This window comes from Panthera leo, chromosome A3, assembly GCF_018350215.1.
Source record: "Panthera leo isolate Ple1 chromosome A3, P.leo_Ple1_pat1.1, whole genome shotgun sequence".
In the NCBI taxonomy this organism is placed as follows: Eukaryota; Metazoa; Chordata; class Mammalia; order Carnivora; family Felidae; genus Panthera; species Panthera leo.
Window position 1 is genome coordinate 131,417,869 of NC_056681.1, and position 25,140 is coordinate 131,443,008.

Here is a 25,140-nt window from a genome sequence, read left to right on the forward strand (position 1 = left end):
AACCTCACCTTGTTTCCCAAGTCACTGTCCTCCAGGGTGCCTCACCCACCCCATCCGTCTATAGCATATGGCTGAGCACATGCACTGTCTCTAAAATCTGCAATTCTGCCGTCTTCCCTTAGCCCCAGCAGGTGACCTAGGCTTCGCAGACCATGGACTCCCTCCACTTTCTGCCAAAACTACCTTCCAGGCTTGCCTGCCTCTGTCCTGACACTGTCCTCCTGTCCCTGCGAGAGTGGGGTCCCTCCTCTGGCCTCTGCTTCCCTCCTTCCTTCTGTATCGCACCCCCAGGAGCGCCCTCAGACTTGTCTCCTCCGTTGGGTTTTCAGTACTTCCCTTCCTCCTATCAACTTCCCTTCGTTGTTATCAACATTGAGAAACTTGGGTCTCTTCCACCTTAAAAAAAAAAAAAAGAGAGAGAGAAAGGAAAGGAAGGAAGGGAAGAAAGAAAGAAGGAAGGAAGGAGGGAAGGGAGGGAGGGAGGGAGGGAGGGAGGGAGGGAGGAAGGAAGGAGGGAAGGAAGGAAGGAGGGGAGGAAGGAGGGGAGGGAGGGAGGGAGGGAGGAAGGAAGGAGGGAAGGGAGGGAGAGAGGAAGGAAGGAAGGAAGGAAGGAAGGAAGGGAGGAAGGAAAGGGGAAGGGAGGGAAAAAACCCTATCCCTTCTTTTAATCTCTAAAGCACTCATAGCCCAGATTCATCTTCCATCTCCCTGGCTACTCTCTTAATTAGTGTTGTTGTTTAATTTAAAAACAAAAGCAACACGTGCTTAAACAGTTGTGATAGTGGGACACCTGGGTGACTCAGTTGGTTAAGCTTCTGACTTTGGCTCAGGTCAGGATCTCCCCAGTCATGATTTCAAGCCCCGCGTCAGGCTCTCTGCTGTCAGGGCAGACTCTGCTTCAAATCCTCTGTCCCCCTCTCTCTCCCTGCCCCTCTGCCGCACACTCTTTCTTTCTCTCTCTCTCAAAAGAATAAACATTAAAAAAAAAAAAAAACAGTTGTGATAGTATTTTCCAGTGCTTTCACCCCTGGCTGTTCTCTGGTTCCACCCTCTGGCTCTGCCCCACCTTCCTGCTCCCTGAATAAATCTTGTCTATTCCCAGACTTCAAGTACCCAGATCACCTCCTTCAGCCCAAGCCTTCCCTTAAACCCGATCAACCCCCAAGCTCTCTGTCCCTTCTACCTCTCGAATCTATCCTTCCCTCCATTTGACTATTGCCGGCACCTTTGGGGCCATCACCAGCCGCCCTTTCAGTGACGGTGACAACCTCTCGTCCATTCTCCTTCCCTCCGATTTGACTCTTTCTGTTTAAGATCTAAAAATGCCTATGCTGGCGTGACAGGTATATGCAGAAAGTTGTAACATCTGGCAAATAATTGGATTACAATGGCAACCTTTGGATTTGATCCTCATTCCCAAAAGCCTGCATTAGAACGATTAAATTGGCTTCAATTTAGCTGGGGTATCACGCACTTGAAAAGGGGCTGGGGATCAGTTGCTTCATCCGAAAAATAAGGGTTTGGGCTAGACCAGTGCCTCGCAGAGTATGCCCAAATCCTCAGAGTTTCTGATTCTGTAGGTCTGGGGTAGGGCCAAAAACTTTGCATTCCTAACAAGCTCCCATGTGATGGCGATGTTGCGGTCCACAGACCACACTTAGAAGAGCAGTGGACTAGACGATACCTGCGTATTTTCATTTCTTCACCTGTGCTATCCAATATGGTAGCCACCAGATACGTGGCTATTTAAATTAATTGTGTAATTAAATTAAACATTAAATTAAAATTCAGTTCCTCAGACATACTAGCCACGTTCGAAGGGCTCAATAGCCACGTGTGTCTGGGCACCATTGTGGGGCATGGTTGATAAAGGGAAGGACATGGTGACTGAAGTCCTGCGAGTCCCCACAGGGCCCCCTCTCTGAGCCTCTGTATCTAATCTGCAACGTAGCCTAGAAATATCTACCTCACAGGGAGATGTGTAAAAAAAAAAAAAACAACACCTGTAATTTCCACGAAATTCCGGTTCCTTTTTTCTTCCTCCTCTGTGCTCCCATAGCATGTGATGCACATTCCAATGGTACTTCTGTGTTCTAGTGATGTGTCTCCCCAGGCTGGGGACAGCTGCAGCACGAAGTCAGGTCCCTGGCAGACTGGACTCCCCTGCAGCACCTCCTCTGTGCCAGGCTCTTGCTCCAACAACGTGTGAATGATTAAGTCTCGCGCCGAAGCCAAGTGTCGTTGCCTGGCTCTCCACAACCGTTCTCGTGCTGTCTTCAGCCCGGAGTCCCTGCCACCCCCATCCTGACCCACACTCCACCTTTACTCACCCAACAGCATCTCTAGCTGGACACAATCTAGGCGGTCTCCAATTATCTTCTCAAGGATCGGCATACCAAATGAACTAATCAGCTATGGAGTCAAATCCTGCCTCGAACCGCCGCCTTCCCCGGGACCCTGGGTGACGTTTGCAATCTCGCTAGTCTTCATTTTCCTAATCTATACATTGAGCGGGAAAACAACTTTCCGTTTTGATATAAGCTTTACATGCGAAAATGCATGCAGAACATTTAGCAGAACGCCGAACATATAGCAAATGCTGGCTTATGTCTTTTTATGAAAAACATTTATTTCTGGTCTCCAGGACTTGCCTTCTCAGGGACTCTGGTGGGTATAAAGGCATGTTTTAACCACTCTGGGAAATTCTCCATTCTGCAACAAAATCCAATCTTTTAGACACTTAGCCCTTATGTTATTCTTTATTTCAAGCCATTCATTTAGCAAACATTTACTGAGCTCTTACTATTTATTTGCCACACATTGTGCTAGATGCTGGTCATACAAAGATTATAGAACGCCTCTGCCTGGAGGAGTTTATAATCTAGTGGGGAGCCAACTTCCTCTGGAAGCCTGCCTTGCCCCCCCCCCCTCAGGCTGGGTAGAAACCCCCAGGGGTCTAACTACCATGAGGCTCAGGGGCTGCCCTCTACCCTGTGCTGAACCACATTGCCTTACCTTTTCATCCCAAATATGTGTTTGTCCTTGTTCTAAGTAAGTTAATTCATTTCACAACAAACTTACTGTCATTATTCCCGTTTAACAAATGAGGAAACTGAGGCACCTTTTAGGATCTTGTAAACTGAATAAGGAGAGAAGCCGGTATTCGAAAACACGTTTTCTGACTCCAGCTTTACACTTTAAATGTTTTAAATGTTCTGTTTATCTGGTTCCTCCATCGGAAGACGAGATTGAGTCTGTGCCAAACTCCGATGGATATCTCCTGTGCCCACCACGATGTCTGACACGACAGATAATCATTTATTTATTCATCAGATGAAAGAAAGGAAACAATAAAAAAGAAAAGAAAGAAAGAGAGAAGAAAGAAAGAAAGAGAAAGAAAGAAAGAAAAAGAAAGAAGAAAGAAAGAAGAAAGAAAGAAAGAAAGAAAGAAAGAAAGAAAGAAAGAAAGAAAGAAAAAGAAAGACGCTCGTAAGTAGACAATTGTACCACGGTCTGGTTACCATTTACTAAGCATCAACACGGGGCAAGTGCCCGGGGTGTGCAGAGGAAGCTCAAGATTAAATGAACATCCGTGCGCTCAGAAGCTTCAACAATGTGTCCACAACTGCGTTTCCCCCCGCCCCCAAACACACACACCCGCGGCCTCTCTTCTCTGGCCCCGTTCCCTTCTTCTGAAATTCCCGCTCCACCTCTTCCTCCCCCTTGCCATCCTCTCCGTGGATTTCGCGTCCGGGCTTTCCCGAGCTCCGGCCGCGGGAGAGGGTTAGGGCCTGGGAGCGCTCCGGCCGCGGCAGGCATGCGCACTGGGGGCGGCGCACTGCGCATGCGGGAAGATGGCGGGCCTGGAGTCCTGAGAACCGTGGGTCGCCCTGCTCTCCTCCGGCCTGCTCCGTAGCTCCCCAGGTCGTGGGGCAGTGGCGCGTTCGTTCGCGGGCCGGCGTAGGCAGCGGCGCCTCCGAGCAAGCTGCAGGCCCGGTTCGTGCTCGGCCTCCGGGAACCGGCGCGTTGGGGGCGGCGCCCGGCCGGAGCGGGAGAAGGCGGGAGAGCTCGCGGGGTGCGAGGCGAGGGGCGGCCGGCTGGGCAGCATGAGTCAGCAGCGGCCGGCGCGGAAACTGCCCAGCCTGCTGGTGGACCCGGCGGAGGAGACGGTGCGCCGCCGGTGCCGCGACCCCATCAACGTGGAGGGCCTGCTGGTAAGCCCCCGGGGGTGGCTCGTGCCCGGAGCGCCGGGGGCCCTGGCGCGGCGCGGGGTGGGGCGGGGGCGGGTCCCAGGCCCGGCCGCCTGCTCTCGTTTCGCGGGGAAGCCGGACCCACAGTCGTCTGGGTCGTGAGTTCCCTCTGGGCCGGGTTCCTGGCTGCTCGTCGGTCTCCCCGGCTCTCCCGCAGGCTGGTCGGTCATTCACGTGAACTCTCTCGCCTTCCCATTCAACACTTGCTCCCAAACGTGTCGTCAGTCTTACAGGCTGTTACCTCGGGGCTGCGCAGCGCTGTTGGAGAATATTGCCCAGCATCGCCTTGTAAAGCCCTGTTTTTCTACCAGTACTGGATCCTTGCTATATTTCTGCAACGTGTTTGGTTTTTTTTCTTCCTTCTCCTCTCCCAGTCTCTTAACTGCGGCCATTTAAAACCTTGTGCACACTACGTTTCCCACCCCGCAGCTGCCCATTCAGCAAATTAAGGAAGCTTGTGCTCCGTCCCTGCGTAAGGTTAATTTCCTCTATTCTTGCTCTAGGCTACAAGCAGTATATTATCCTTGGTTCTCAGAGGCGTTGATGAATTCATCATTTTCTGTTTCTCCCCGTGTTTTCAACTTCTCTGCTTGTTTCTTCCCGTAATGGCTAAATGTTTGCTGAAGTTAATATTAAGCCCAATCCCCATGGTGACTCAGTCCTCAAAAATAGTTTGTGAGCATAGTCTCATTTAATTCTTCACAGCAGTCCCGAGACATTACTATTCTTGTTCTCCGTTTGTCAAAATAGACTTGGAGATGTTAAGCGACTTGCCAGTGATTAGATCGTGCCTGGGAAAGCCTGGATTTAACCTCACCATGTCCGACCCGTGATGATGAATTCTTGACTACGTACTTAAACTGCGTCCTAAATATTTCCCCATCTCAAAAGAGACTTCCTTTCATTGTAGTTGCCCTTTCACCTACTGTATCTTCCCTCCAAACTTTTCCAAAAAACTGTTTGGATTCCCTGTGTCCACTGCTCACTGTTATTACCACCGGGGAGGGGGTGCTCTGCCCTGAGCACAGCTCTAAGACTGTTCTAACCAAGGTTGCCAACAACCTTGTCAGTTCCAGCAGATGTCTGACTCCTTATCTCTGTAGTTTTGACACGACCAACGGATGTCTTGCTTTTGTTGGAAACTCTCTTTGAGTCGCTTCTTTGATGCAACCTGCTCGCGGTGCTCCAGATGTAGTCATCTGGTCTCTCCTGTGCTCCCCTGCAAACTCCTCTTCTTCTCCACGTTCCTTACATGCCCGTGTTATTTGGGGTTTTCTTCTACCCTCCCTACGCATTCATTCTTCGTGTGGGACGTCATTCACCCCTCCTAGGATTTCTGGTCCATTCTTTATTACCATCTCTATTGGCGGGTCTTCCCCTTTGAGAATTTGATACAACTCTCCCCATCGAAAGACCACTTAATTTCGTATTTAATAGCAGAAGATACACACATCCCTTGAAGTCTTAGATATTCTTATCTACTTTGGTAGTTTCGGTTGCCGCATCCTAATGACTCCCAAATCTATCAATTCAGCTCAGAGTTTTCCAACTGTCTACTCGACGGCTCTACTTAGATTTCAAACTCCTATCCAGCGTTGAATTCATGATCATCTTGGCCTAAGCAGGCAACAACGTTGCTGTGTCGCATCTTCATAAATGGTGCCACACCCACCATATTGTCCAAACTAGCATCTTTTAGGCATCATCCTTGCCTTTTCCCTTTTCCAAACTGACCCCCTCTCCCCTCCCGATCTAATGAAACGAATCAGCAATAGTTGCCGCCTGTACCCATCTATCTTTAAGATTGTTGCAATGTTTTCCTGCTTCTGGTCTAGCCCCCCAGACTTTTCTATATGTTATCCACACGGTAACCGTCTATAATGGTCTTTAAAGCATGCTTCTGATCATGTTGTTTGGCCTAATCAATCATGGTTCCCTAGTGCTCTCAGAATAGAGTAGAAACTTCTTAATATAATAAAGTTCCTGGTGTTATCTTCTTTGAACTTCTTGTAGTTACTAGATTTCCAAATTTCCATATTCTTTTGGATTCCCACATGTACATACTCCCCCTTCCAAAACTTACTTTTTCTTGTTACCTGCCCTGGTTTTCAGGTCTAGATGTAGAGGTCCCTCGTCTGAAGCCTTTCCTGATGTCTCAAGACTAGGTTAGGCACTCCTTTTGTGCTCCTAAAGCACCCTGTGCCTACCCTGTCTTTGCAAAGTATGGCTCTTAGGTCCCTGAGTTCAGTGACTCTGTCCATTTCATACACAGCGGTGTGGTGCCTCTCACAAAAGGATTTGGTAAATAGTTCTTGGATGGATGAAGTAGGTACTTAAATGTTTGAATGTGTGTTTATTTTTCTGATTGTAAACAACTACCTCATTGTTTTTTAACTGCCTAGTGACTGGAAGTATTTAACAAACTATATAGCTGTGCAAAAATTAGTTATTATGTATCTGAGTGATGTTCCTCAGGTAAATGGCTTGAAAAACTGTTGGAATTTAGAGAAGGGAGAAGGTAGGGTTGGTTGGAGGTGGAACTTAGTCTGCACATTGAAAAGTAAGGGAAAATCGAATGAGTGAGGTGAATGCAAACCCCTTGTTTAATGGTCTGTTTCCCAAGAGCTCTTAAAGGAGTAGGGCTCCCCCAAATAGGCAATCGGTACAAAGAGGCATCTGTATAGAGAAATTCTTAACCAATTTAGAGGGAATGCTTAAGATTTTAGTCCCTAAAATGACCTTTTCTCTTTTCTTTGTCCTTTGCGATCTCAAATTATAATTTCCTGCGTAGTCTTCAGATGTGGGACTTGAAGTACTGGTAAAACAGCCTCGGATGTTCTGACTTGCCTGTCAGGAGCTCCCGCTTCCTAGAGAGCTGTGTGCACCCAGATCTGTCGCGCTGATCTTTCAAGTTTGGCGGCCTCTGCCTTCTCCATTCGCTTCCCAGCCTGGGTATTCAGTCAACAAATGGGGCACAGAAACTGTGTGAGGATTGAAAGGGAAAGTTCTTGGGATGTGACTACCACTGAGCTGTCCCCAGTCATCCCTCAGGGAGATTACCCGAGAGTGAGCTCTCAGAGAGACTTCCTTAGAGGAACGGAGACGTGGTTCAGCCCACGGTGGGGCAGAACCGGAAGCCGCGGTCTGTGCTGTGGCCTGGGCAGCTTCGTCCCGCAGGGATGGGAGGACTGCCACCGTAAGGACGCTGGAAAGGTCCAGAGTAAGTGCCCTGCACAGGAACCACTTTGCAAAGGCTCCCGCTGGCCTAATCTGGGACACTCTGAGCCTTACAAGAACAGGTTTTCTGCTCACAGAATAAAAGAAGAATCCAGTTCCTGAAACCCAGCTCAGTCCTGCTTCTCCGGGTCTCCAGGCCAGGGAAACTAAAAAGACCGTCGTCCGACCCTCCTCCCTCCACACCCAGCCCACACTGCTGGGACAGACCGGGTAGCTGCCGCAGACCTTCCTGTTCCCAGGGGAGGAGACGGGAGTCACAGGGGAAGGTAACTGGTCCGGAGCAATTCTGAAAGTCAGCTTGGGAAACGTTAGGAATTTCTTGGTTAGGTTCCAGGGCCTGGGAGCAATTCTCTCTGCTCCCAGCTCGACTCTCTGGGCTGTTGGTTCCACTGTGTGTGTCTTCCTTTCTTCCTCATGAAAGGAAATGCCTATTTGTAACAGAGTGACTTTTTCGGCCTGCTTCCTGGCAGTAGAATTTGGGGTGTTGAGTCACCTCTTTTCGATTTAAACATTCTGTGTCCCTTTTAGTCCAAGCTGACGGTGTTTTCGCTGATACGGTTCTCTCAGACACGGCGTGGACCTCCTGTGAATCCTGTTGTGGCTCACCCAGCGGACACAAGTCCCACCTTTCTTCAGGATAAACCCTCCTCTAGCTCGAGCTCCTGCTCGAATGGCTGATGGACGGTGCCCCGGGCCTTCCGAGAGGCCCCGGCTTCGATCTGGAGGATGTGTGGGGCTCGTCCTTCATCTCCGTCAAGGCCTTTTATGTGACTGTGCAGTGCTGTGAGGCGCCCGCTTTGATCTACTGGGCGTCTTACCCCCAAGCTGTGCAGTCACACCCTCACCTTCTTCTTTATGCCTTTGATTTGGTCTTTCTCAGAAGTCATTTCTTACTCTGAGCTTCTGGAGAAGCTGAGAATTTTTAAAGGCTTTAAGTCCTGGCTCCTTTTCGTTTAACAGTCCTTTCCTCGATTTCTCTCTCTCTCATTCTGTGCGCTGCAGGGAGAGACAGGTGCCAGATTTGCCTCCGTTGTAGGGAAATCTCAGATTACCCGCATCCGTTAGCATCTGCTTCCCGCGGAAGTGCGGTGGACGGTGAGCGTCCCGTCTTCGCGTAACAACCAAGGTCTCCCTCCCGGCGTCTGACGGCGCAGTCCTCGCCTCCTTTGGAACCTTCACCGCGGCGCCCAAGGTTCTGCCGACAGTTTCTTTCAAAACTGTTCAGTTTGAACAGACTTCGGTGACTGTATGGTGGCCGTGTAAGAGAATATCCTTGAGATACACACGGGGTTGTCTGAGGGTCTGCACTTTGGTCCCGGTTGATTCAAGGAAAAATGTCGTGTGTCCACAGAGGAAAAAGCGGTGAAGCGAATGTAGTAAAACGTGAACACCTGGGGGATTTGGATGAAGGGGATGTAGCAATTCTTCTGCATCTTGTACGAAGGCTGAGATTATTTCAACAGAAAAAGAAAACGGGTGTCCCTGAGAGGAGCTTGGACAGTCCCCTGTTGAGAGGGGCTCCGTTGTTCCTGACCTTGAGGGGGAGCCCCCTCCACTCCAGCCCTGTTTCTGTTCCCGGGTCCGCACAAGAGAGTAGAGCGTCGCCGGTCTCCACCCGGGGCCGAGGCGCACTGCTCTGCACCGAGGGACTCCAATAACGCGGGGTCAAGTGCAGGGGTGGCATTTCAGTTCCTTTTTTTTTTTTTTTTTTTTTAAATAGCTCACTAACTTTCTGTGAGGAAACGTTCATGCTGATTTTAAAGCCACTTCAAAAGGAGTCCTATCAAGTCCCTTCTACTCCCAGAAAAGCTCCTGGCCTCCTTACTGAAAACCGTTGACCAAAGCTGGAGTAGCTGCTGGGGTAGCCAGGTGACACATGTTGTATTAGGAAACAGCAAAGGGCACCCCAGCATCTCTCGGGGATCCGTATTAATGGGGTGCGGAAGAGCGTGTCTTCACCCTGTGTCCCCGTGTCTTACATACTCATGTCTCAGGGCTCTGAGTTACTTACCAGTTGAAGTCCTCTGTGACGAGGTACCCTTTCAACTTCAGATGTTAGCAAACATTTGCCAAGTGCTCACATGTGCCAGGCACTGTTCCGCTTCAAAACGCAGAAGGGTGATAGTGTCTTAGGCTCGCCGAGGATTTCACAGTTTACGGGATTTCCTTTAATCTTCACGGCAGCTTGGAAAATGGACAATAAAATTCCATCAACACGCTGCGTTTCGGATAAAGACTGGCATCTCTCAGTGTCTACGAAGTCATGTGACTGGTAGTCCTGAAGCCAGTCTTAAGCCAAGAACTATTTTGAATGTGAAGGAGATGAACGTGTCGTCACTGTGGACGCTTTGGAAGTCTCCGAAATTGTACACCTGTCGGGTCTACACGTCTAGGATGTCTCCCCCAAGGGGCTATGATACTGTTGTGATTCCTCCAAGGTAAAGAGATCGTGTTTTCATAGTCAAAAGGAAGAAACAATGGCTGCCGTTGGAGTCTGCTCTCCTGCAGGTCTCGGCGTAGACCAGGTGGTGCCGCTGCACGTGTGGTGAGGAAAGCTGTCCTTGCTCCCGCTGCTGTGCCCGATTGAGGCATTATCCCTGTGCCAGCCTGGGAACGGCAGCCGTCTCGACAAGAGGACGAGAGAGAAGGGAGCAGAGAAGAGGCCCTTCTGAAACCTGTGGCAAGCAGATACCGAGAGAGCCAATTAGGATGCCGTCAAGTACTCGTACGTAGGCCTTGGCCTTGCTACTCTCAATTAAGAGCAGCAGTCTATTTGTGGCACGGCACCCGCGAGCGCAGTGGCGTCAACCCTTTCTGTGTTTCCTGCGTACTCTCTTAGGAATGTAGAAGAGTTTAGGGTATTTGTTTATATGTTGCAAAGCAGTGTGATGAAGACGGGTTATTTGTCGTTTAAGAATCTTGCCACGTACACTTTTAGCAGAAGGGTTAAATGTAAAAATAGCAATGACTGTGGGTCACATTCATCTGTGTCCTTTACTAGGACTGCCCGTCAGCGTTTCAGCGGTGGGCACCGTGTTTGCAAATCACTGCTGTTGTTTAGCGGGGCTCGTCAGGCCCAGGCCCGCCCCCGAGACGGGCCTTCCCAACTCTGGTTTTGCACAGCCCAGCAGGTCTGCGTTTTCCCTGAAATCCTAACAGCTGAGTTCATCTTCTAGCAGAATTCTCTGTCAGTAGAGTTAGTCCATACGAGGTTCACTTGCTGGTAGATGCTATAATCTTGTCCTAAATGGCAGGGAGATCGTCGTGGCAAAGATTGGTCCTTAATGCTGAGGCAGACAAAGAGCTTCTGAGCCGTCCGTCCACCTTGCCTTTAGGCTTCCTCACCCCCCAGTCTTTTTGCTGTGTTGCCACCGTGCTTCCATCCCTACACCGTGAGCTGGGGTATGTCACGTTCTCATTCAGAAATCTGCCGGGCGTCCTCACTGCCGTGACTCCTTAGCGCACACTCCTTAGCGTGACTTCCGTGTCTGTGTCGAGGGTGGTTCCGCCTGCCCTTCCGACTTCCGTGTCAAGTCAGTCTTGCACCAGCCACACGGGTCGGTGTGCAAAAGGTGCCATGCGATTTGTATTTTCGTACTTTGGGTTCATTTCATTTCTTGCACTAGGAATCAATCCTATCTTTTCCCTCCTTCGGGAAGCTCCCACAGGTTCAGGCAGAATCTGGCTTGTCCTTCAAGGCCCAGCTGGGGATCCCCTTCCTTGTGAATGCTTCTCTGATATCCCTCTCCGGGTGCATCCACAGTATTCCTGTTGATTCTTCTCTTGTGCCAGTTTTGCTACAGCCAGTTTGGGGGCGAGTTTTTTCACTTGACAAGAGCCGAACCTGATCACGGCCTGTCTGGAGGCTCCTCTCGTCATTGTAGTTTGTTGTAAGCATGAGGCTAATACAGGTTTTTGTTTACATGGCTTTATCTAAATGTTTTATTTTTTTGCAAAAACAGTTTCTAAGCGCGTGGCAAATGTTTTACTAGCAGTTTACGTAAACTTTTTCTAGACACCTGATAAGATGATAGTCATTGGTAGCAGAACTAGTACTCATTTCCTGGTTGTTTGAAGAATTTAAAAGAAGCGGTTTTTTTAATTAGTCTAACACCAAGGTTTCTAGTTATGTGGCATACGTTGTTTTCCATTATTAGAAACGCTGCTGGGGGCGCCTGGGTGACTCATTTGGTTGAGCGTTCAACTCTTAATTTTGGCTCGGGTCATGATCCCAGGGCCATGGGATTGAGCCCCCAAGTCGGGCTCCAAGCTAGGCATGGAGCCTGCTTGGGATTCTGTCTCCCTCCCTCTCTCTTTGCCCCTCCCATGCGTGCGTGCTCACTCTCTCTCAAAATAAATAAACTAAAAAAAAAGAAAAAGAATAAATAATTTTTAATTAAGGAAATAAATGCTGCTGTTTTTACATTAATTATAGTGGAAATGCATGGCCACCTGTGAAAGCTTGTGAGCAAATTTTTTACAGCCGCTTATACTTAGATAGCAAGGGGTGAGCATTGCCTGGTTTAGACCTATTCTGCACCTCTGCTGAGCTTTCCAGCATCAGAGACAGTGTCCTAATCATCTTTGTATTCCTTTTTATTCTCAGTACCTGATACAGATGCTAGAGTAATGCCTATTCAGTAATAATTTCTCATTCGTATTTCTCCTCCACCCATTCTGTAACTACTTAATGTCCATCCTTACCGAAGCCCGTGCAGCGTCAGAAGCTTAACTCCATGAACCCTGCCAGTCACGAGTACAGTTAGGGTGGTGACAGCTTAGAAGGAAGAGTGCTTTTCTCGCATCCAAGTCATCACCCCAGGGAGAATAAAAACCTGTATATTTTCCAGTAAATGCTGTTCATTTGCATTTTTTTCATTCGCATCATTGTTTTTAAATTACTAATTTACATTTCTGTGTTTTCCTTTTTCCAGCCATCAAAAATAAGGATTAACTTAGAAGATAATGTACAGTATGTGTCCATGAGAAGTAAGTTGATTCCTAAATAGGTTTTAGGTTTTGTAGTTTGAACTTCATATGGTTTAAATGATTTATTTTAAATGTACATAAGTTGATTCAAAACTGAAAATGTATTTGTACATGATTTTCAGCAAACACTTGTGAGGTTGTGGGCTGAGTAGTGTAAACAAATGTGAGTTTATTCTTTGCTGCTTAGGGAAATGCATTTTAAAAATGGAATGGTCCGGGGTGCCTGGGTGGCTCAGTGGGTTGAGCGTCCAACTCTTGATTTCAGCTCAGGTCATGATCTCACAGTTCATAAGATCGAACCCAGCATCGGGCTCTGTGCTGACAGTGTGGATCCTGCTTGGGATTCTCTGTCTCTTGTCTCTCTCTGTGCCTCCCCTGCATACATATGCTCTGAATGACTGAATGGTCTATGTTTAAGGGTGTTTTCTCGAAGTTCTGTGAGAGCGATTACGTGTTGCTGTCAGCAGAATTGAAGGCCATTGACCACAGTCAGGAGAACCAGTCTTTTGCCCTCCAGATTCCTGGGACTCCCTTTGCTGTCTCCCACCTCTGCCACGGACCAGGGCGCAGAGTCAGTTAAAGGAGGCGAAGTGCCCATTGCTCTAGTTCCCTATCCTTCTGGAAATTATAACCGTAGAACGCCCCACCCCTGATTCTCTCTTAATTTTGGTCCTAACCGCGATGGATGGACAGTGCATAGATCCCAGATAAATCTTAATATCAGCCCTAATTTCTCCTCGGCCCCTGCCACAATCTCACCTGTAGTTGGTCCGTTTTACCTGTGAAGCGTGTCCTCCGTCCGGCCCACAGCACCACCTCACGGTGACATCTAACACATGTCGAGCTCGTACGGTACGAGCTGTGTTAAGCTCTTTGCATGGATTATCACTACAACCCTTTAAAGCGTAAGCGTGGATTGTTTTACATTTTTTATAGTTGAGTAAACTGAGGCCCAGAGAGGTCAAAGGACTTGCTCAGTTGGGATTCAATTCCCCACCTCTCTGACTTCGCCTCTAGTTGTAAGCACGGGGCTAGACCCCTGCTTCTAGTGTAGACTCTCCGTCTCTCCCTGCCTGATGTGGTGGGATAGCCTCCTGAGTAGGTTGTCTGCCCATAGGCTCTTCCACGCTGCTGCCGGTGTGATTTTCCTAACACAGAAATGGGATCGGGACCTCCCTCAACTGGAATTCTTCCACGATGTTCTGTTACATACAGAGAAAACTCCGACTCCTCATGTATTTCATTTTACTTATTTGTGTTAAATTTATAAGCCACCTCAGATCCTTAAGAGGAGCGAGGCCGTGGAGAGCGGCCAGGTGGAAAGACGGGGCCCTTGCACGTTGTCTCTTGCCCCACGGGCGGCCTGGGCCTCCAGCTGCCGCCCTCACCCATCGCTGAAGCTCTGCCTGCTGGGGGTTCCCTACATACACCTGTCCTCAGACACAGCTCTGTCTTCCGACGTGCTGTTTCCTCTGTCTCATTAAGCCCCTTGCCCTCTGTCAAGAGGGGAGACACCCTCCTCTTCACGTTCGTGTCCTCCGCCCACACACCCCCTTCGTGAGGGCTTCCTTCCTTCCCGTGCCGGTTTGGTTTCGTCTCGTCTTCTCAGGCAGCTTGGACACCTCTCTTAGTACGGACCTCAGGGCGTTGTGATCGAGTTCCTTAATAGACTAGGGAACATCTTCAGTTTGAAGACCTTTTTAAGTCATGTTTATGTTCTTTCAGCAACTATCATATTCTAGGTTTTCAGTTAACATCTGTTCTCCCTAAAGTGACTAACATGGTGGCAGTGTACTTATCCTGAGCTTGTAAGACCATGTTTTGTTAGTAATGAGGGTGATTAGATTTATGCTTTCTGAAGTTAGAATTTCTCGAGCGCCTGGGTGGCTCAGTTAGCCAAGCAGCCGACTCTTGATTTGGGCTCAGGTCACGATCTCACAGTCGTGGGATCGAGCCCCGTATTGGGCTTTGCACTGAACACGGAGCCTCCTTGGGATTCTCTCTCTCCCTCTCTCCACCTCTCCCCACCTCTCCCCACCTCTCCCCACCTCTCCCCACCTCTCCCCACCTCTCCCCAACTCGTGCTTGTTCGCTGCCTCTCAGAACAAATAAATCAACATTAAAAAAAAACCCTAATAAAGTTAGAATTTCTCTTTTGTAGTCTTCAATGGGTTTTGGTAGAATTATGACTTCTAATTTAAATGAAATTTTCATTCCTCCCTAATCCCATTTAATCCAAAGTGTAGAAGTGGTCTCCACAGAGAAGACATGTGTATTATAAAATACATACTTGTGTTCTTGGAGTAACCACCAACAGCCTTTAAACTGAATGTGACATTGTAGAGATTCTGAACACGGGAATTTCCGATTGAAGATAGCATGAATATTTCTTCTGAAGCGTACTGGTCATTGTATGCTGTGAAAGTAGCAGAAAGGAGAGATCATATTCTCCACCCCAAAAGGGCAGTTCCATGATTCCTGAAACTATTTACTCTGCACACCAAACAAGAACTTGTTTTTTAGTATCAAATTAGGGAAAGATGAAAGGAACGTAATGCTCAGTGCTGAGGCCCTCATGCACTGTGTGAAATCGGTAGGCTAGCAGGTGTAACAGCACATGTTCACACGCCTCAAAGTACCCTTTTACCCATCAGTTCCAAACCGCAGAACTTACTGGAAGGAGACAAAGATGCAGACAGAAATTTAGCTGCAGGGAGATTTATTGAAGTATTGGGCAAAACAGCAAAGTTGGAGACAGTTGGAATTTCCAGTATCGGAGTAAGCGTAGCAAATACTCCATGAAGTGAACTATCACGCAGCCCTTCAGAATAACGTTGAAATACATTTGTTGACAAGCGACGATGTTCACGATGTTGAGTTAAAACACCATGCTAGAGGATAGTCTGTTCTTTTGTTTTTAAAAGTCACGTATACATATTGACAGATAGGTGTATGTCTGTGTGTGGAGGGGGCCGGGCATGTATGAAAAACCAAAATCACGGTAGGTGAGGGATGGAGGGAATTAAAGACATTTTCCCCCCTTTATTTGCTTACCTGTTAACATAGGCTAGTGCATATTTAAAAATGGAATAATAATCAGTTTGAAGACTTTTGCTTTTCCTCAAGATATGTCTTAATTGTTCTAATGGAAGACCAGTTTGAGCTCTTACAGAAACTTCCATCAGGGTTACACTGACACGTACAGGAACATTTTAAGTATTAAAAGAGAAAAAGCCAAGCCTCTGCCTTTGCTTTTATAAAGAACGTCTTGGGGCGCCCAGGTGGCTCAGTCGGTTAAGCATCCGTCTCTTAATCTCAGCTCGGCTCACGATCTCACAGTTTGAGTTCGAGCCCCGTGTTGGGCTCTGCGCTCACAGTGCAGAGACTGCTTGGGATTTTCTCTCTCTCTCATCCCTCCGCCATACCGCTCCCCTGCTCGTGCCCTCTCTCTCTCTCAAAATAAACTTAAAAAAATTCTAATCCTGTTCCTGAGAGTGGTGTAGGTACAAGTGCAAACTCTCCGCTTTATGTTTGAGAAGAGGCCGCAGACCCCTACAGATTCCCGTGTCCAGAGGACCTGGCTCCATATTTCAGATACTCTGTTAAGTCTAAAGCATTTGCTTACTTGGCATAGGCTGATACATTTTGATCTGGTGTGAGAAATCTAGTTCATAAAAATCAGCTATGATGTGTTCAGTGTGTAGAATTTCGATGGGTGTCTATGCTTACTGAGGAGATAAATTATTTTTTTTTTATGAGCTGAGAAAGAAATGCTATAGAGAATTTTACAAATTTGTTTGTTTTGTTTCCCAGAAGCTCTAAAAGTGAAGAGACCTCGTTTTGATGTATCTCTGGTTTATTTAACTCGAAAATTTATGGATCTTGTCAGATCGGCTCCTGGGGGGATTCTCGACTTAAACAAGGTCGCCACGAAACTGGGGGTGCGGAAACGAAGAGTATATGACATCACCAATGTCTTAGATGGAATCGATCTGGTTGAAAAAAAGTCTAAGAACCATATTCGATGGATGTGAGTTGGTTTTGAACTTTTCATGCTTTTTTTTTTTTTTTCCTTCTCCTTAAGTGACAATACCCAGGTTTGAAACAAACTAGTATTTGTAGTGTTTTGACAGGACAAAACAAAGTAAGATATGGCTTCTTGCTAGAAAAAGATTCTATAAAAATGTTGTTCATTTGTTGTCACACAAGGTACAGAAGTATTTTTTTTCCTACTTAGGACTGAATAAAAGCCATAGATCTAGGATGTCATTCTGGTGTTATGGAAAAGTTAAATGGAATAATAATCGGTTTTAAGACTTGCTTTTCAAGATCATAAGAAGGTCTTAAACATCTGATTGTTTAGGAAATTTTTTTCCAATTGGTTATTGCTATCAGGAAGAAATCCGCTAAGGTCATCGTAAGACAATGTAATGTAATAAACGCTTAGAGGCTTCCTGCTCCAAGAGTTGTAATTCATTTGTTCTGGGGGAAGGTGGGAATCTCATCTTCCTTCTTAATTACCCCAGGTGGTTATGAGTCTGATAGACTATGGATCCACACTGTCCTGAATGTAAAAATAAAAATCAGTGGACCATGTCTAAAAGGCAATTGCTAAAGACTTTATTTTTGATGAGGAAGATCCCATGGAGAAAAAGCCTATGGCATAGACGTAGATACACACATGGGTGTGTGTGTGCATACGTGCACGAGAAGAAAGCTGTAATACACACGTGGATGTGTGCGTGCATACGTGCACAAGAAGAAAGCTGTTAATACACACGTGGATGTGGATGTGTGTGTGCATGAGAAGAAAGCTGTTAATACTTCTGACAGGCAAATATTTTGGAAGAGTAAGAAACAGTTCCAGCTTCGAAGTGCACATAAATACATTTCATTTCAGGCAATGACAGATGTCCCAACAAAGATCATGAAATGGTTTTAAATAATGAACTTTGCTGATAGAGGAAAGGGGTTCATAAAGGAAGTTATTTTTTTCAGCAATACAGAAATGCAGATTGAACTCTAATCTGAACGTGTTTGCTAAATAACATTAATAACACCTTAGGGGTTAATATCAGATTGCATTCCGAATCGCTAATTGCAATCAGATTTGAAAAGTAGCAAGCAAAAGGTAAAGTAGTAACAGCCTTTTTCCTCATTATTTTTCATGAAGAAGAAAAACAATGAGTATCCGTTGCTCGGGTCAGATCATAACCACTGTGATAAGGTAGACAGTAATAACTAAAGAAAATACATCTTTTAAGAATAATGCATACAATCTTATATTCAGCTCAAACCAGATAGAAGATGCACATTAGGGAGAATCCTCAATTTTATCAGAGGAGCTGTCATTTTAGTCAGAACCCCTTGTTTGTCATCAGGGGACTAAAAGGTTACAACTTCTCAAAAGTCGTGCTGTCAGTGCTAGAGCTGGGACCTAACCTGGGTCTCGTTGACTCGGGCGGTGCTCGGTGTGCTTCGTCCGCTTTGCCCGCCACTCAGTCTCCGTAGAGTTCTGCCGGTCCCTTGGGTCTCCTCAGATCCCTGTGTCAGAGACCAGAACGGGGACAGAAAGCAGTGTAGCTCCACGAAGAATAATGGTTGTCTGGAATACAGGGAGGTCAGGAGTGAAGCGAAGTAGCTAGTTTTGTCTGTCGCTTTGGGAAATGCCTGATGTCAACATCGGGAGAAGTTCCAATAACCTAACTTGTGTCTTCATCTCCTGGAGGTGACTCACAGGGAGTTTTTTGTTTGTTTTTGTCTTGTCATTATTATTATTTTTTTAAATACCTTTCTCTTAAAGAGGGTCTGACCTTAGCAATTTTGGGGCGGTGCCTCAACAGAAGAAGCTGCAGGAGGAGCTTTCTGACTTATCAGCAATGGAAGATGCTTTGGACGAGCTGATTAAGGACTGTGCCCAGCAGTTGTTCGAGTTAACAGATGACAAAGAAAACGAAAGATATCCTTTAACTCTGTCCTTTAAAAAAAAAAAAAAAAAAAAAATTCCCCTTCCAAGGCAGAGGTTACTTTAAATAGTAGAGTCAGCCTGGGAATTTAATTCATATACTCAGGATACAAAATGAGACCTTTAGAAATTTGGAAGTAACCAAGGAGTTAGGAATATAGCCTCAAACATACACAGAATATTGCCTTTTCCTCTTTCGAGTGGCATTTGTTCAGGTCAAATGCTACATTGAGACCGTGTACCAAGGTTCATGTTTGCATATCAAATTAAAATAGTGACACATTCTTGCTTCGTTTTTTAGTCAGAATGCTGTAAAGATAGCAAACTCTCTTTTGTGAAATTGGCTTTTGTGAAATTCAGGTTTTCCCTAATTTGTTAACCGAGGTTTCTTTTTCTTTTTTTTTAATTAACATGTATTCATTTTTGAGAGACGGAGCGCAAGTGGGGGTGGGACAGAGGGAGGGAGACACAGAATCCGAAAGAGGCTCCAGGCTCTGAGCTGTCAGCACAGAGCCCGACGCGGGGCTCTCCCGAACTGTGAGATCATGACCTGAGCCGAAGTCGGACGAGTTCTGTCTGACTGAGCCATCCAGGCACCCCACTGAGGTTTATTTCTGAAACGGTGACATTGCCATTGAAATGGCAGTGGATGAAACGGCAGCTGCCATTCTGGTCCACAGAGCCCAGTGTAGCTACGTGGGACCAGCGGGGCCAACTTGTCTTTGGTGGCGGTCTTCTCGTGGGTGTCCTAGGCCCACCTACTGCTCTGTTTTCACTGCACCTTTGTGAGGCGCCACTGGTTCCCAGCTGCTTCATGCTTTGAGTTTACTCACACTCTGCATCAGTTAAAACCTATTTTCACAGTACAGTTATCACAAGGGAAATAAATGCTGTTCCTCTACCTAATCAGAAAGTCTTTGAAGTAAGCAAAAAAAAAAAAAAAACGTTGGGGAAATGCAGTAAGTCACTTAATTGGTAACATTTCAACAACCCAGTAAAACAAGAAGAAAAAAATTCACACAGTGAGATGGAAGATGATTTGGGATGTGGGAAATCCCATGAGTACATGGTAGTCCCGGAACACATATTCCCCAGATTGATGCCACTTTTTTTTTTTTTTTTTTCTTTTTTACAGATTTTTTTCCACCTTGCATTTTTGGAGAGTCTCATCAAAATTGAGTATTTTTTCCCCAAACATTCTCATAGTTAGATCTAGCATCGAAGAGGGAATTGGGGGCAGGGAGCAGTTAAATACCTTCACCTGAGGTTTTTGTGTGTGTGTGTGTGTGTTACGTGTATGTGGACAGTTTGTCCAGAAATTGTCACCGTAGTCACGATGGCAGGCTTTAAAGGAATTCTTTGAGCTATACATATTGTAAAACATTTTGTAAAGTCTGAAGAATTGTTTATGAAGTAGTAAGAGTTATATATGAAATGATTTTCTACTAATTGCTTTCCTTAATTGTGAGTTTGTATCCCATAAAAACTACAGAGATTCTAACATGACACTTATATTCGTGTATTATCAGAGATCAGTTATCTCCTCCGTAAGTAGCATTCTGCTTAGAGACCCTTGACTGACGTTTACACTAGCGTACGTGACGTATCAAGATATTCACAGCATCCAAGCCTTCCACGAACAGATTGTTATCGCAGTGAAAGCTCCGGCAGAAACCAGATTGGATGTCCCCGCTCCCAGAGAAGTAGGTATCCCTGCATGTTTAAGAAGACCTTGTAAAGAATGGGGGCAGGTCAACTGTTCAGGCTGCTGTGTTGCAGTCGTAATATCTTCCCAAGCATCATGTGCGTGGTAGTTGCACATCTGACATCGCTTGAGGCCCTTTGCACGTTTTAGCTTGTTTTGCGTAACGCCACAAAGGCAGCAGTCATGATCACCATCCTCTGACAGGGGAGGAATCTGAAGCGCAGAAAGATTAACTTTCTCATGGTCACACAGTAAGCGACAGGGCCGGCATTCAAACCCAGATGGTTTGTCTCCAGAGTGTGTTCTTGACCATTGTTCTGTCCGTGTGCTCTTCCTATACCATAATGCGCTGTAGTGCCCCTACTGTGCCACAGTATGCTATAACCTATTGTAATGCCTGCTAGAGGAATCTCCAAGAATTGGCCCCGTTGCTGAAGTGCCAGATTGGGTGTCGGTCAAGGCTCTAGAAGTTCACTCTGACCAAGCTCATGAAAGACTAAAGAAAGAATAAACAGGAACGCTAAGTGGTACATTTAATTTTGTTAAAATTGTTTTTCACTGTTTATTTTTGAGAGAGAAAGACAGAGCATGAGCAGGGGAGGGGCAGAGAGAGAGGGAGACGCAGAATGGGAAGCAGGCTCCGGGCTCCGAGCCGTCAGCACAGAGCCCGACGCGGGGCTCGAACCCACGAACCGTGAGATCATGACCCGAGCCGAAGTCGGACATTTGACTGAGCCCCCCAGGCGCCCCCTAAGTGGCACATTTAATATGAAATGTAATATTGCCGTATAAATGAAAAGATGCTTATCAGCCGCCAGCTGCTTAGCACACTCTTTCCCTTGCAGGAAAGTTTATATTGAAAGATAATTGTCATCAGAAGGTTGCTTGGTAAGGATGGAATCAGGACCAAGGAAGGTGGCCATTCTTGGGACAGATCATCAAGGTCTGACAGCCTGTAGGCCCATCGGTGCTCATAGTGACCGCTCTGCGTTGCTATAGGGGCTTCCCTCCCTCACAGTGAAGAATGTTCTTACCACTCATCTGTCCTTTCATCCCCACCAACCACTGTCCGAGTGAGCGCCATGTTGTTACTTGACAGTGTATTATAAGTCAGTCAGGGGACAGCCTTTAACCTAGTCACACTCAAATTGTGACTCCTTGGTGACGCCTCCTCATTATTTTTTCTAGATCTGGATATAATCCAAGTCTCCTAAGCAACATTTGTGTTTAATAGGAGTCATTTGAGAGATGTTCAAACTTTTTTTAAATAACCACTAATCTTTCAACACATCCTTACCCGGGGACATGATAGTCCATTCGGCAGTGACTGACAGGGTTTTGGTTCCCCCCCCCACCGCACTACGAGCTGCCTCAGGCCATAATTGCCAGATTTTGCTGGGTTTTTTGATCCCGCCCTAGACTGAGAGTCCAGTTTGAAGGCTGAGGAACGTGGGCCCTCTGGGCATCCCTGCTCCGCGGTCGGGCAAGAGCGGGAGCAGTAGACAGGAGCACACTGCGTGCAGGGGAGCCCGCCGCCCGCAGAGATCCAGGGCGAGAGCTGGGGAGCTGGTGCCCGGGTGGTTGGGCTTCAGGTCAGATCTGGCTCGCTGGCTTTGAGGCAGAGTCTTATTGGGACACAGCCACCTGCCCGTTTGTTTAGATATATTGTCTCTGGCCGCTTTCAGTCTGTGATGGCAGAGTTGTGTAGTTGTGACACAGGGATCGTATGGCCCACAAGCCCCTTCACGGAAAACGTTTGTCAGCTCTGATTTGGTGGAGTAGGAAGTCCTCGGCTGGCTGTCAGTTCTGAGCAACGTCACAGTTTCTTTTGTTTAGAGATATTTTTTGAGTTGTGTGAAATAATACCGTTCAAACCAGACCTGGCCTGGCGATCTAGAGCCTGAGCATACGTGTACTTTCTCTGGCCTACATGTCTGGTACCAAGAAGCCCCTCTGATAGACCGCATCTCACCGAGCCCTATTAGGAGATCACAGTGAGGTTTGTGGGGCAGGAGGGGGCCCCGGTGTCTGTGCCAAGCCCGGGGCCTCCCTGCGTGAAAGGGGAAGAGAACGGACTCTGTCACAGTTGAACCCTCTTCCAGTCAAAACAGCAAAGGAATCATGTATAACTGGAACCGTTCCTTAAGATTTTGGCATAAATTGGTTCATCTCGGGGTCCTGGCACACACACAAAGATGATGATTTAGCATAACTGTCAGTAGAAGCCCCTATTTCCTGATACCTTACAGAAAAACTAACTAATCCTGAGTAAATTGAAAAATCCAAAGCCAAAAGATGTGAATAATCATAATTAATAGTCCTTTATATGCAGTACTTTTTAAACATTTTTTAAGTCACTAAGGTACGTTTTGTCAGGATCTCATTTTTTTCACATGGACGAAAGAACGGCCCTTTCAGTTAACTCAGTACCTCTCAGGGGTCAAAAAATCTGAACACACCCTTCTTATTTGAGACTACAGGGTATTTTAGATTTCTCTGTTATCCAGACACTGATCGTGGACCCTCAGGGACCGACTCCTAGAAGGGGTCAAGTCCTTGAGTAGAGAAAAATGGGCTGTTGAGTGTTGAAGTAGTCACATCATGACTCCCATCGAGTCGTTGTTTCAGCTCCGTGAGCTGGCCGGTGGCTTATTGGCCAACACTGAAGTGACTAAAGCCACGTACGTGGTTTTCTCAAATATACGATAGAAAGGAAACCACCCGCGTTTAAATTTTCAGCAATATCCCTTGAATTGGCCACGTCCGTGGTTTTCTCAAATACACGATAGAAAGAAAACCACCGCAGTTAAATTTTCAGCAACATCCCTTGAATTGAAACTTTTGTAGTTCTAGTGGGTGAAAAAATATAATCAGTGAACAGACATCCTGACATGTTTTCTCTATGGTGTTTTATTTATATTTTACCAGGACTCTATCACAGTACACATAAGAAGCACCAAAGGACCCATCGATGTTTATTTATGTGAGGTGGAACACGATCATTCGGGTAATAAAGTGTCTGAAGGAGCGGGCACCTCTTCATCTAAAAACAAACATCCAGAACACCCCGATAAAGGTAAGTATACCAAGCGCGTGATGAGGAAAATTGAAGATTCTGATGGCTTTTTACAAAACCATACAAAACAAATTTGTATATTTGTATATACAAATATATATATGTGTATGTAAAAAATCCTTAGAATCTTAAATTCATGTATATACATATGATTTTTAGTATATTGTTACAAATGCATATTATGGCCTTACGGATATTTTTACTCTTTCTAGCCACGAAAACACGAGTCAAAGAATTACAAGGTAATTCAGACTGTTAAACGACAAGGTAGTTTAGCCTGTTTCTAACAAAAACAGAGTTATGCTGTGCAGTTTTGATCTCGAAAACTTAGAATCTGGTCGGTCCCGTGGTGGTGCCTCCCGGCGCGGCCTCTGGGTAGAGAAGCCGTCTCCGTCCTGACAGGTGCTGGCGGGTGCACGTGCGCCCTCGCTCGACTCTGGGGAGACTTACAACAGGAGCCTCTGCCATTGACAGAACGGTGTGGCTGTTGGCCAGGGCTCTTCAGGGTTCTTTTAAGCGCTTGAAGTGCGTGTTCGCTTACCTGTCCGCCTTTCAGACCCTCACTCAGGAGAATTTCTTCCGTGTTTGTTACTTTTCAGAAGAAAAGCCTCCACAGCAAAGTGAAGCATTACTTGAAGTGAGCAACTGACAGCATTTGCAGATGCGTGTATGGAGTTTTGGGGAGCATCCCGTGTGGATGAATCATGCATCGGATTCGATTCTCAGAGCAATAAATCATCCACGAAGTTCTCTGCTTCTCCGAGACAGCATCAAGGCCAGTGGTGGCTTTGAGGGGTTCACTACTTAGGTTTACTGGTAATTCCGGTTTCTGCATTTGAAAACAACTCTTTTTATAATTATTCACTGCTTTTTGTCAGTGAAATAGACACCCTGCCTACTGAAATAATACTCTGAATAATACTCTTCCGTCACGGAGAGTATCCCTGAGAAAGGCGGTCGGGCCTGAAGCAGACCGTGCTTTGTGGACTCTGCCCTTCCCTTCAAGGATCATGTGTCATTATCACGCAGGAAATTGCCTTACGCGGGTTCATGTCTGCAATTAGCTCTTGGATGAGTATACACAGGCGTCTAACCGTGATGTCTCTGTATATATCTGTATAATGTTTAGATGACTTATGTAATATGTCTAAGTAAAACTTTCCACCCTTGTACAGCCAAAATAATGTATATATGGAAAGTAACAGACAAATTCTCTAATTTCTGTGGTATCGATAACTTATTAGAATCCTCAGAATGGGGGTTAGAGGAAAGTTTTTTCCAAACTTCTACATGTAGAAGTATCATAAATATGCTAGACATTTGAACATCGTGGATTTAATTAAAGTGTTTCCATATGGTTCCCAGTGCTGAAATGGAAATCTGATACTTCTTGATTTCAAGCTTCCTCCAGGGTTAGTGTGTGTGAGCCGGTTAATGCGGGCCCTGAGGCTTTAGGGGCAAGTATAGAAATACTATCAGGTAATGGCTTAATTCTTTGCAAGACATGAATTTAATCATGATGAAAATTGGAAACTATTTTAACCTTTTTGCAAGCAGATTTTGTAACGTTTCTGTATGCAGCCTCGCTTTTCAATCAAAGGGGTTTACTTTTGATGAGTTGGTTGTACCCTGCCCTCTCTCCAGCTCTAGTCCCACATTTCCAAGAACCTAGCTATTTCTACCTCATTGGGTAAATCATTTACCACTCTGTGCCTCAGTTTACTCAGTAGTTTACCATTAGACTGTGAGCTCCTTGAGGGACTTTGTCTTAATCATTGTTATACCCAGCGCCTTGCACCATGCCTGGCACATAAAAAGTGCTCAATAAATGTTTGAACAAATCACTGAGTGAGTGAGTGAGTTGTAAAATTCGTCTGAAAACACTCGTCTGTCGTACAGGATTCTTGTCGGCGTCATG

General features: G+C 46.3%; 1 protein-coding gene across 1 annotated transcript; it reads left to right on the plus strand.

Annotated features, from left to right (window-relative positions):
• Positions 1-3,853: 3,853 nt before the first annotated feature.
• Positions 3,854-25,057, plus strand: E2F6 (E2F transcription factor 6). The gene is made up of 7 exons (XM_042933663.1): positions 3,854-4,214; positions 12,422-12,476; positions 16,290-16,506; positions 18,280-18,435; positions 20,030-20,144; positions 23,075-23,222; positions 23,822-25,057. The coding sequence occupies exons 1-7, from the start codon at positions 4,107-4,109 to the stop codon at positions 23,869-23,871; spliced, it is 849 nt and encodes a 282-aa protein (XP_042789597.1). The 5' UTR covers positions 3,854-4,106; the 3' UTR covers positions 23,872-25,057.
• Positions 25,058-25,140: the final 83 nt, after the last annotated feature.